General features: G+C 48.8%; 1 protein-coding gene across 1 annotated transcript; it reads left to right on the forward strand.

Moving 5' to 3' along the window:
* Positions 1-440: 440 nt before the first annotated feature.
* pdlim1 (PDZ and LIM domain 1 (elfin)) lies at positions 441-11,083 on the forward strand. The gene is made up of 7 exons (XM_068741096.1): positions 441-589; positions 4,069-4,220; positions 4,461-4,545; positions 5,471-5,643; positions 6,940-7,088; positions 7,235-7,352; positions 10,435-11,083. The coding sequence occupies exons 1-7, from the start codon at positions 497-499 to the stop codon at positions 10,619-10,621; spliced, it is 957 nt and encodes a 318-aa protein (XP_068597197.1). The 5' UTR covers positions 441-496; the 3' UTR covers positions 10,622-11,083.
* Positions 11,084-13,428: the final 2,345 nt, after the last annotated feature.

Here is a 13,428-nt window from a genome sequence, read left to right on the forward strand (position 1 = left end):
GTGACGTGACACCCCGAAGATCATTCATACTAACTGAAAACACGCTAAAACAGGACACAAACTAGTATTAATTTTCAAATAAAATATCCATTGATTCAGGGAAGGTTGTTGATCCAGAAGAAAACAGGCACAAAACAAAATAATAATAAAGCAGTGTTGCATTTTAACAGGGAATTTTTTTTTTTTTTTACTTTCCACAAATTATATTAATATATGAATTCTTATTTCTTGACTCTGGCCTCTCCGTGCCAAAAATCTCTTCACAGCCAGCTGCACGTAATACGCGACAGAGTGGCCCAGTGTGTGAATATACGATCTTTGTGCGCTCTCTTATCAGCGTGGAAACATCCATTCGTCCAGCAGTGACCGGAGGACCCGCCCCCCTCCGACGCCGCCCCCCGCCCCCCGCCCCCCGCCACACGTCACAGGCAGTAGGCGCGAGACGCTGGTCAGGCACGGGTCTTGTTCGCTCCGGCTCCTTCACGCAACGCTAGCTATGCCTCTGCGGGTCGCGATGCGGGGTTCCGGGCCCTGGGGGTTCCGGCTGGTCGGGGGGAAGGACTTCGAGCAGCCGCTGACCGTTTCCCGGGTGAGTTAACTTTTACCTGAGCGCAGCCACACCTGAACTTGTCCTGACGCAACTCTGATGACGCAACCGGAGTTCGTGTGAGCTCGCGCTAACGCGGATGCTACTTTATTGCTCGAGTTCAGACATCAAACATTAGTTACCGTTACATGTTCGGTGTGTCGTTACCCTAGTTTTAAGATACTTCCGGTTCTGTCCTTAACTTTTTATCTTGATATATGTAGACACAGAATGCAGGCCACTATAAATACCTGTCAGTTCAGAGGGGATATGGCGGCAGCGCCTTCAGGCGAGATAAACGCACCAAATGATAGTCTGGATTATTGCGTGTTTCATTGGTAGAGTAGGCTGGATTATTAGGCTGGATTATTGCGTGTTTCATTGGTAGAGTAGGCTGGATTATTAGTCTGGATTATTGCGTGTTTCTTTGGTAGAGTAGGCTGGATTATTAGTCTGGATTATTGCGTGTTTCTTTGGTAGAGTAGTCTGGATTATTGCGTGTTTCTTTGGTAGGGTAGGCTGGATTATTGCATGTTTCATTGGTAGAGTAGGCTGGATTATTAGGCTGGATTATTGCATGTTTCATTGGTAGAGTAGGCTGGATTATTAGTCTGGATTATTGCGTGTTTCTTTGGTAGAGTAGGCTGGATTATTAGTCTGGATTATTGCGTGTTTCTTTGGTAGAGTAGGCTGGATTATTGCGTGTTTCTTTGGTAGAGTAGTCTGGATTATTGCGTGTTTCTTTGGTAGAGTAGTCTGGATTATTGCGTGTTTCTTTGGTAGAGTAGTCTGGATTATTGCGTGTTTCTTTGGTAGAGTAGGCTGGATTATTAGTCTGGATTATTGCATGTTTCATTGGTAGAGTAGTCTGGATTATTAGTCTGGATTATTGCGTGTTTCATTGGTAGAGTAGGCTGGATTATTAGTCTGGATTATTGCGTGTTTCTTTGGTAGAGTAGGCTGGATTATTAGTCTGGATTATTGCATGTTTTATTGGTAGAGTAGTCTGGATTATTAGTCTGGATTATTGCATGTTTCATTGGTAGAGTAGGCTGGATTATTAGTCTGGATTATTGCATGTTTCATTGGTAGATTAGGCTGGATTATTGCATGTTTCATTGGTAGAGTAGGCTGGATTATTAGTCTGGATTATTGCATGTTTCTTTGGTAGAGTAGGCTGGATTATTAGTCTGGATTATTGCGTGTTTCTTTGGTAGAGTAGTCTGGATTATTAGTCTGGATTATTGCATGTTTCATTGGTAGAGTAGGCTGGATTATTAGGCTGGATTATTGCATGTTTCATTGGTAGATTGGGCTGGATTATTAGGATGGATTATTGCATGTTTCATTGGTAGAGTAGGCTGGATTATTAGTCTGGATTATTGCGTGTTTCTTTGGTAGAGTAGGCTGGATTATTAGTCTGGATTATTGCGTGTTTCTTTGGTAGAGTAGTCTGGATTATTGCGTGTTTCTTTGGTAGAGTAGGCTGGATTATTAGGCTGGATTATTGCATGTTTCATTGGTAGAGTAGGCTGGATTATTGCATGTTTCATTGGTAGAGTAGGCTGGATTATTAGTCTGGATTATTGCGTGTTTCTTTGGTAGAGTAGGCTGGATTATTAGTCTGGATTATTGCGTGTTTCTTTGGTAGAGTAGTCTGGATTATTGCGTGTTTCTTTGGTAGAGTATGGATTATTGCGTGTTTCTTTGGTAGAGTAGTCTGGATTATTGCGTGTTTCTTTGGTAGAGTAGGCTGGATTATTAGTCTGGATTATTGCATGTTTCATTGGTAGAGTAGTCTGGATTATTAGTCTGGATTATTGCGTGTTTCATTGGTAGAGTATGCTGGATTATTAGTCTGGATTATTGCGTGTTTCTTTGGTAGAGTAGGCTGGATTATTAGTCTGGATTATTGCATGTTTCATTGGTAGATTAGGCTGGATTATTGCATGTTTCATTGGTAGAGTAGGCTGGATTATTAGTCTGGATTATTGCATGTTTCATTGGTAGAGTAGGCTGGATTATTAGTCTGGATTATTGCATGTTTCATTGGTAGAGTAGTCTGGATTATTGCGTGTTTCTTTGGTAGAGTAGTCTGGATTATTGCGTGTTTCTTTGGTAGTAGTCTGGATTATTAGTCTGGATTATTAGTCTGGATTATTGCATGTTTCATTGGTAGAGTAGTCTGGATTATTGCGTGTTTCTTTGGTAGAGTAGTCTGGATTATTAGTCTGGATTATTGCGTGTTTCTTTGGTATAGTAGAGACGAACCAGATCAAAAAGAAGAGTTTACATACAACAGATGCGACAAGCGCCCCCCCCCCCCCCCCCCCCCCCCCCAGACTCCAGCTTCTGGCAGCATATCTGATGAATCTTCGTCATCATTCCTCCTGGGCCTCCAGATCACTGATATAACTGGCCAAATCCCACCAAACATTTTCGAGGGAATTCCAGCCTCTCTAGAACGACCCAGGAGCCCCCGGGGGGGGGGGGGGGGGGGGGGTCTGATAACACCTAAGGAATCCAACCCACTGTGCTGCTCCTTTCGGCTCCCGTCAGCCCCGCCACTGATCCAGAGTTGTCTTTGATCCACGGCTCCTCCTCCTCCTCATCGGCGCCCCCTATCTTCACGGCTGACCCGTCTTTGGCTTTGTGTCCCGGACGCCGGGTCCTGACGGTGCAGCGCGTTGATATCTGATGTGCTCTCATTTCAAATGAAAAGCCTAGTGGTAATAGAGATGAACTACACGGTGCCGTAGTGGTTAGCGCTGTTGCCTTACACACAAGAAAGTTCCGGGATCGAGTCCTTTCTGTGCCGAGTTGACATGTTTTCCCCATGATCAATGATCAATGATCAATGATCGATCATCGATCACATATATTTTACAGTGGGGCGCTCCTGTGATGGTAAAGAAGACGCTCCATTGTGTACTTTGTTTAGTGGAGGCTCCGCCCACGTTGGCAATGTTTTGGGATCAGTCGGCTCCGCCCACGGAAAGGTGGTTCCGACTTCCTGTCCCTGCTTCAGGCCTTCATCTCGGCCCGACTGAAAAGCCCTCTCTGCCAGCGGTTCTCCTTGTGTGTACTGTAAATACTGTGTGAAGGTCAGATGTACCGAGTACAACAGTACTCTAATGTAAAAAACAAAGATGCGTGTCTTGTCTTGCAGGCGTCTTCAGGTTGCGTGTCTTGTCTTCAGGTTGCGTGTCTTGTCTTCAGGTTGCGTGTCTTGTCTTCAGGTTGCGTGTCTTGTCTTCAGGTTGCGTGTCTTGTCTTCAGGTTGCGTGTCTTGTCTTCAGGTTGCGTGTCTTGTCTTCAGGTTGCGTGTCTTGTCTTGCAGGTTGCGTGTCTTGTCTTCAGGTTGCGTGTCTTGTCTTCAGGTTGCGTGTCTTGTCTTCAGGTTGCGTGTCTTGTCTTCAGGTTGCGTGTCTTGTCTTGCAGGTTGCGTGTCTTGTCTTCAGGTTGCGTGTCTTGTCTTGCAGGTGTCCCCCGGCAGCAAGGCTGCCCAGGCCGACCTCTGCGTGGGAGACATGATCTTGGCTATCGACGGAGCGCCGACGGAGCACATGACTCACATGGAAGCGCAGAACAAAATCAAAGGGTGCATTGAAGAGATGGAGCTCTCCGTCGACAGGTAGGCGGCGGCGGCGGCGTGTTCCCGCCCCATCGGCGCCATCATGCTGGGAATGAGCCATTTCATGCAGCGGGGGGTGTTGAAACCGACTCGGCGAGGCACGTCGAGACCGAACCGCTTGTCTCGGCGTGCCTCGGCGAGCGAGAGGACGCCGGGTCGGGTAGACCGTGCTGCGCCTGCGGGGGAATTGTTGAGGGATGTGATCACATGACGACTTCTCGCCCTTCCTCGGCTCTGCAGGTCAGAAAGCAAAATGTGGTCGCCGCTTTCATCGGAGGGAGGAAAGACGCATCCGTACAAGATGAACCTCGCGTCGGAGCCAAAGGTGTGTGTGTGTGTGTGTGCGTGTGTGTGTGCGTGTGTGTGTGAGTGTGTGTGTGTGCGTGTGTGTGTGCGTGTGTGTGTGAGTGTGTGTGTGTGCGTGTGTGTGTGTGCGTGTGTGTGTGTGCGGCCGTCTCCACGTGAAGACCTGGACGTGTGCTTTTAAGATGCCCCCCCCCCCCCCAGCTCCCGTTTACAGGTCCGGTTCCTGCAAGACGAGGCTTGTGGGCTTCGATCGCCAACCACCAACGATGAAGTCATTGTTTACGCCCCAACAGGAGGTTTCCTAGGAGACGCCGGGCTCTGACTCGAGCCTCAGTTCCTGCCCGCTGAGTGGAACGTTGAGGCCGCAGTATGAAGTCATGTAGGAAATGGTGTGCTGCGTGTTGCGTGTCTGCGTGTGTGTGTGTTCTGTTGCGTGTGTGTGTGTGTTCTGTTGCGTGTGTGTGTGTTCTGTTGCGTGTGTGTGTTCTGTTGCGTTGTCGCACACAGCGAGGCACGCTTCAGTGCTCTTTGCCGCTTGTCTTCTCGCCGTTGTGTTGCTTTGAACCGTCTCCCTTTTGGTTGGCCTGAAGCACGGGCTGCGTCCGGCGGCGCTCTTGTGTTCCTGTTGTTAAGCGTGCGCTCGGCTGTGTGTAGCGTCGCGACGCGTTGGCTCGGTTCACGCCTCCTCCGCTTTATTCGTCACCCCGAGTCAAACTGGAGGCAGCGGCTGCGATGTTTGCGCCTTCAGAGTCTGAATTTAGAGCCTCGCCGTTTCACTTGCGAGCTCGTGCCTGCTCTTTCACAATCAGGGTTCCGATGAGCGCGTCGAGCGTTGTGGAATCCTTGCGGCCCAAAGCGTACCCGGCGAGCGCTGCATGACGGCGTGGGAGTTCGTTCTCTCCTTGCGTCTCCAGCGTTGCTATTTCCGCTTTTTCCCGCCGCAGGAAGTGAAGCACATCGGCGCCAGCCACAACAGGAGCGCCTCGCCTTTCACCGCGTCGGGCCCCAAAGCGGCGAGCAGCCAGTACAACAGCCCCTCCGGCCTCTACTCGGCAGAGAACCTTCAGAGCTTCAGCTCGGCCGTGGACCACCTGAGAACCGCGGCCGCCGCTAACGAGTAAGGGATCCGCCCCCGTTTCACGCCATCGCTTCACACGGCGTAGTCGTTTTAAAATGCCGCAAACGCTCGGGAGACGAGAATCATTGAGGCAATTATTAAGTACTCCACGAGGCACAAACATTTTGTCATTTGTTCGTGATAAATTCGGCACCTGGAATAGGAATAAAGTCCGTTAAATGTCGAAGCGGTTCCAGCTCGAGGGCCGTTTTAGGATCGCGCTCAAGCAAATATTATCAGGCTAATTCACGTGAAACTCGGTTGAGGGTTGGAAGAGTGCACGTGGGTGCAAAAGTAGCTCTGCTTCAGCCTCAAGGGGTCGTATGTCCCACCCCTCTGCAGTAGCCACGCCCTCTTTCACAGCTCATTGTTTCTGTGGGTTCTTTTGTTTGTGTTCCTGGTTTTTTGTTTTTTTTCTCATTTGCTAGTATTCATGTACTGCAAAAAAAGAAATTCATTTTCCACAATTATTACTATTAATTACTTTGCTGTTGTTAAACTTTCTTAGTTTGAAATGTAATACCGTATGAGCGTTTATTACCTTTAAATAATTGCGTATTCTACTTTCTGCACTGTTGGGACTTTGATTTTCTACGGCCGTGTTTAAAGTCGGATTAGATTGAGACTCAAAGGAAGCGCAGTGACGCAGTGGGTAGCGCTGTCGCCTCACAGTAAGAAGGTTCCGGGTTTGATTCCTTTCTGGAGTTTGCACGCCCTCCCCGGGTGTGCGCGGGTTCTCGCCGGGTTCTCGCCGGGTTCTCCGGCTTCCTGCCACCAACAGAAACATGCAGTTTAGGCGAAACTCTAAATTCACCGTAGCACGATCGGGTGTTTGTCTTTCAACGTGGCCCCGCGGTAACCTAGCAACTGGTCCAGCTCGCCCGCAGCCGGCTGGGATGGGCTCAAGCGTAAACGAGGCTTCATGAGACGATTACTGACCGGGTGACTGAGTAATTGAAGTCGGTGTGGGACTTTGAGCTCTATGGGACTTTGAGCTCTACGCTGTATTTTTATAGTCATAATTACAACTCTGACTGTAACGTCTGTCCTCTGAAATCATGCATGTCCACGATGATGTATTTTCACCCGATTCATCTCTGTCATCGACAAAATCTGATCTTCTGATCCGGTTGATTGATTCGGATTCTAGAGGTGTGTGTGTTCGTGCTCGGTGAATCATAACAGCCAGAGTCTGAAACGCGGACGCTCCTTCCTGCTCCGCCCCGTTTCTGCTCCCTGGATCACATCGTTAAGCGCTTTATAGATCTGTTTCATGAAACGGCTCTCGCTCTGCAGCGATCCAGCCGAGCCGCCAAAGGCTGGCATGCAGCCGCACGGCGTGGAGGATTCAGAGGTTTACAAGATGCTGCAGGAAAACCAGGAGTCCGAGGAGCCTCCCCGGCAGTCGGCTTCGTTCAAAGTGCTTCAGGAGATCCTGGAGACGGGTACGGAACCCAGCTACTAGCCCAGATTGAACCGTTGGTCTTCCACATGCTCGGGCTTCTGGAGCTTTTGTTATTCGATGACGTTTATTTGTGCGTTTTGTTTTCGGGTTGTGTCATTTGTCCAATGAGGCTGTGTGTGATTGCAGGTGACGCTGACAAGCCGTCAGGCTTTAGGAGTGTGAAGGCGCCGTCATCAAAGGTTGGGCTGTCTGTGGGGAGTGCAGACAAGTTGCCTGTGTGTGACCAGTGTGGATCAGGGATTGTGTGAGTATTCCGTTATATTGAATATTCTTCACGGGTGTATTCCAGATTAGATTTTTTTGAGGTGCTTATTATTGCTAGCTTTTTCATATTGCACATGTGAAAAAGGGCATTTTTAATTTGCAAGCTGCTCTGTTTCATTTAAAGGTCACATGTTCTACTCTTTTTCCACAAGTTAACGCAGTTCCCAGACACTTGTACGAAATATCTGTGACAGTCTTTGGTCAAAATAGCAAACAGACAGGACAGCGTCCCTCTTGTCTGTCTCAAACGGTGCTCTCGGAAATGCTAGCAAAAGTGTGAGACTCAGTTCACACACACACACGGCGCGATAATCTGAGGATGTGATAAAATATTACCCGTCGATCTCCCGCGCCATAAAGCGTCTCGTTCAAAGTGTTTACCACACACTAAAAACATTTTTCCCATTTTCGCCGCTAGCAGGTAGCGGGTGGACCCGCAGACACGGGGACACATGCACAGCTAGCAGGTAGAGGGTGGACACGGGGACACACGCACAGGTAGCAGGTAGAGGGTGGACACGGGGACACACGCACGGGTAGCAGGTAGAGGGTGGACCCGCAGACACGGGGACGCACGCACAGCTAGCAGGTAGAGGGTGGACACGGGGACACACGCACAGGTAGAGGGTGGACCCGGGGACACGGGGACGTGCGCACAGTTAGCAGGTAGAGGGTGGACACGGGGACACACGCACAGCTAGCAGGTAGAGGGTGGACCCGCAGACACGGGGACGCGCGCACAGTTAGCAGGTAGAGGGTGGACCCGGGGACACACGCACAGGTAGCAGGTAGAGGGTGGACACGGGGACACACGCACAGCTAGCAGGTAGAGGGTGGACCCGCAGACACGGGGACGCACGCACAGCTAGCAGGTAGAGGGTGGACACGGGGACACACGCACAGGTAGAGGGTGGACCCGGGGACACGGGGAGGTGCGCACAGTTAGCAGGTAGAGGGTGGACACGGGGACACACGCACAGCTAGCAGGTAGAGGGTGGACCCGCAGACACGGGGACACACGCACAGCTAGCAGGTAGAGGGTGGACCCGGGGACACACGCACAGGTAGCAGGTAGAGGGTGGACCCACAGACACGGGGACGCACGCACAGGTAGTAGGTAGAGGGTGGACCCACAGACACGGGGACACACGCACAGGTAGCAGGTAGAGGGTGGACCCACAGACACGGGGACACACGCACAGCTAGCAGGTAGAGGGTGGACACGGGGACGCGCGCACAGCTAGCAGACTGGATGGTTTATTTTGCTGTTTTTGGGTTGATAATGACCCAAACCCTCCATAATGGTGCAGAAACGTTGGTAAAAAGTGAGTTTTTCGTAATACGGGACCTTTAAGTGTTTTGAAACTATTTGAAATAAATGTTTCTTTTCGAAATCCACGATTCCATCTCGGTGCTGACTGAACTCACGAAGCTCCGGAAGACGTGCCATCTGATTCAAACAAAGCTGATTTGCTCCCCTCTGTGGAGTGGTGCAGCGGGTAGCGCTGTTGCCTCACAGCAAGAAGCGTCTGGTTCAATCCCCTTCTGTAGGGAGTTTGCATGTTCTCTCCGGGTTCTCCGGGTTCTCCGGTTTCCTCCCAGCTCCCAGAACATGGCAGCCCTGCAGGATGACGAGCTGCTGCTAGCTCCACCGTCATTCTTCTCCTGACCGTTCCTCCAATACAAGTTCAAGAGTGCTGCATTCCTCCGAAGGACTTTTTACCATCATTCTCTTTTGAGAGTCGGTTAAACCGTATTTTTTAGGTGCATTGTTCCGGAGGAAAAGAAACTGCCTGATAATTATTCACTAAAATGACACCTTGATGCAGGATGTTCAGCCGCATCCTGCCTCGCTACACGAATACTCTGCACCTGATTTGCTTAACTCCAGTAAGCATTGAGGTTTATACAACTTGGAAAATGTACATAGACGTAATGATTATGGCTAAACTACTCGCTTGCCTCATAGTTCTGCACCGTGTCTTTAGATGCACGCAACCCTTCAAAAGTTTGGGGTCACGTAGAAATTCCCTTATTTTTGAAAGAAAAGCACTGTTTTGTTTTCTCAATAACTTTAAGCTAATCTGAAGTACTCTCTATGTATGTGTGTGTGTGTGTGTGTGTGTGTGTGCGTGTGTGTGTGTGTGTGTGCGTGTGTGTGTGTGTGCGTGTGTGTGTGTGTGTGCGTGTGTGTGTGTGTGCGTGTGTGTGTGTGTGTGTGTGTGTGTGTGTGCGTGTGTGTGTGTGTGTGTGTGCGTGTGTGTGTGTGTGTGTGTGTGTGTGTGTGTGAGAGAGAGAGAGAGACCTGACTGTCAATTGATCCATTTATCTGATGTTCCGAGAGATTCATGGATGTTTTTTATGGTTTTACTGTGTTGTTGAATCATTTTGAAACTTGAACAGATTATTATATAAACTTGATTACAGGCTCTAGGCCCAATAGTAAAAACATACAACACAAAAACACAGCAAATCATCATCTTATTCAGGAGAGTCTTAACAGACACCAATACCAATCTGTCCATAGATATGATTGATATCTGACCGAGCTGCACCTGGATTTGTGAGCATCAATATGATACTGTTTCGGGACCCATCAAGTCGGGACATGATCTTAAACATCAGGTTCCTCAAGAGGGCCTGTAGAGTGCTTAGTCCTGATTGTGCGTGTGATGACTTGATCAATGAAATCATGCTGGCGTGTTTTGGAAGGAACAACCATTAGAAGTCAAAAATCAGTTTAGAGAAATGCCGGCGAGCTGCACTTAATCATTTTGCAATTTGATGAAATTCTGTTCTGTTGTGAACAACTGCCAGCTGGTTTGGAGATTAGCCCATGTTGTTTAGAGAAAATGTCATTTCAGTTACAAGAAATGAGCCAAGTGAGGAAAAACTGTCATATCATCCATCCTCAGACATGTACTTGTGCTGGTATTGCAGTACTTTGAACTGCTGCTGCTTCAGCCCTGAATGTACATAAGAGAAAAGGATTGCCGACCATTTCAAGGTGACCTTCAGAAAATTTGTTGAGCAAGTCTGTGCTATTTCTATTCCTGCTTCAGGGGGATGGTGGTCAAGCTGAGGGACAAGCTCCGTCACCCCGAGTGCTACACCTGCACGGACTGCAACATCAACCTGAAGCAGAAGGGACACTTCTTCGTGGAGGACAAGATCTACTGCGAGACGCATGCGTGTGAGCGAGTGACTCCGCCCGAGGGCTACGATGTGGTCACCGTCTTCCCCAAGTAGAACGCTCACCGGGGCTCCGCCTCCGAATGCACGGTGGGAAGTGACCCAATCAAAGACACGGGGGGGACATTTAGCTCCTCCTCCTCCTCCACCAGCTATAAAATGTCCTCTGAGGCTCCAGTAAGTCTCTGGGACCGTAAAGAACCACAAATCTGAGAGACGCGTTGCACATAAAGTTTTTACGTAGGAAACATTGATACTGCGTACGATGAGATGATGGCCTGTCTTTTCCCTTCGGAGCTCTTCTCCATCTTAACGGTAGCCACTACGCTTTTTTGTAATATTTGTACATGTTCTTTATGTTCTCTTGAATCGTGGGGGGGGGGGCAAGAAGCCAAACTGCTTTTCATCCCAACACACACGTTTTCTACAGCTCTGTAAGATAAATAAACCCACTCTAATGCTGGAAGAGTTGTCCAAACACATTTTGAATATCGATACTGAATAAAAGCTTTTACTTGTTTCCTTGTCTTCCTGGATCAGTGAATCCCTCATGTTTGTATGTACGGGGGCCGAGCGGTCAAAAAATCACACTAAACTTTAGTGATGACCTGAAATGACAGTAATAACTACTTCATAACAGCTAGTCTCTCAACAAAAGCAAAATACAGGTTTTGATATTTTCATCACTTTTTTCATCACAAGGATTTTGTTCAGGAACTGCAGAGACTGTTCTACAACCTAAAACTTGCCCCTGCTGCGAGCATCAAACGGGCCGATCGCTCTTAGCTCTTTGAGTGCCAATGACGTCTGAAGACATTCTTTGAAACCCAAACATTTACTGCCGACCCTCTACAATGGCCAATAACTCCAGAACGAAAAATTGTAGGAACACACTTTATTTTTCTGAAATAAATTAATTTAATCTTTCATTTGGTCGGTTCGGCGTGTGAACGGTCACAGTAGAGAATATTCTGTGGGGCTTGGAAAATCAGACAAAAAGGCCCGAAAACTGCGGCACTCGATGAGTTAATGTGGCAGCAGGTCTCGAGCTCCTGCGTTCAGCTTCACCATCGATGGGCGCAGTGTCGGCAACCAGACTGTGCACCAAAGTAGCCAAATAGCATGAAGGGTTCATGAATACAGGAATAAACTTTATCAGAATCAGATTATTGCCAGTGAGGGTTCACAGACGAGGAATGTTTCTCAGTGAAGTCGTGCTACATGTAGCTAATGACTAAATACAAAAAACACACAAGTACAGGCACATCACAAAACAGCAGCATCAGGAGTGGATACACAGATGCGTATTAGCAGCAGTAAAACTAGTATAGTCACGCAGTGCAAACAGAAGAGTGCAAGTTACCGGTAGTAAAGTGTACAGCCGAGGGGAAGAAGCTGTTCTTGTGGCGGGAGGTTCTGGTCCGGATGGACCGTAGCCTCCTGCCTGAGGGGAGCGGGTCAAAGAGTCCGTGTCCAGGGTGAGAAGGGTCGGCTGTGATCCGACCTGCACGCCTCCGAGTCCTGGAAGGATGGCAGCCTGCAGCCGATCAAAGCGCTGCAGAGCTAACAGATCAGTTGGTGATGCTGTTCCTCTGTTTGCATCTTGAGCTCTCTGGTACGTATGCAAGGGTTCTATTTATTGATCACAGCTCAGCTATCAATACAGCTTCACCAACAAGACTGTCCAACAAGCTGTCGAGCTGTCGCCGTGTAAATGGGCACTCGACTTTTTGACCAGGACGGCTCAAGTGGTCAAATTTAACAACAAAGTTTCTGAGCCCGCTTGCCGTCAGTGCAGGTGTTCCGCAGGGATGCGTGCTCTCCCCTCTCTTGTTTCCTCTCTACACAAATGTCTGCATTTCACATAGTCAATCGGTGAAAGTTTTTTAATTTGCCGACGACACGACACTTGTGGGCTTGATCGGTAATACCGCTGAAAATAGACACTGTGAGGCTGGTGGACCGGTGCGATGCAAATAACCTGGAGCTGGACGTGAAGGAAACAAGGGGCTTGAATAGACCCGTAAAATCAGTAGAACTCAGCCACCCATGGACATTAACAGCGTCCAAGTACAGCGAGAGAACGCTCACACGGGTTTCTTGTTTCTAACATCTCAGTGGATCCTAAATGGATGGACTTGTGCGGTTCAAAGTAAAGCCTATCCGGGGCTTTGCTCTCTGAAACAACGTATGAAGCGGGGCGTCTCTGTGGAAGGAATGTTGAGCTTTTATCGGGCTGCTGCATGGAGAGCATTTTGACTTTTTGGGATAACATGGAAGCCTGCCTGCAGAGGAGAACTATATGGGACGGGAGGAGACATCTCTCAATGCAATTTATGAGGACGCGACTAAAAAAGAAAAGGTCTCACGGTGTTGAGAGCCTCGTCTCATCCTGCAAAAAGGCTCAGGAGCAATAAGGTCCCGGTCCAGCACTGGACGTGTTCGTCCCCTCAACTCCTCAGACCTGGCTCTACAGGAAGACGGAGTGAAGTGTAACGTAGGACATGGACCTTCATGCTGCACTAACTGCACCAAAACAAATCCCAACGGCTGCATGTCACGGCAATAAAGCATCACCGCAGCACATTCTGGCACTTTGACACGAATAAAAAAACAATTCTGGGCTCATTAAACCATAAAGAGGGAAAATGAAAGACACCGCTTCACACTTAAGAGACCTCAGCTTAACATTCCAGGGAAGAAATTATGCTGTGTGTGTGTGTGTGTGTGTGTGTGTGTGTATAGGTGTGTGTGTGTAGGTGTGTGTGTAGGTGTGTGTATAGGTGTGTGTGTGTGTGTGTGTGTGCGTGCGTGTAGGTGTGTAGGTGTGTGTGTGTGTGTGTGTGTGTATAGGTGTGTGTGTG

This window comes from Brachionichthys hirsutus, chromosome 7 (genome assembly GCF_040956055.1).
Source record: "Brachionichthys hirsutus isolate HB-005 chromosome 7, CSIRO-AGI_Bhir_v1, whole genome shotgun sequence".
In the NCBI taxonomy this organism is placed as follows: domain Eukaryota; kingdom Metazoa; phylum Chordata; class Actinopteri; order Lophiiformes; family Brachionichthyidae; genus Brachionichthys; species Brachionichthys hirsutus.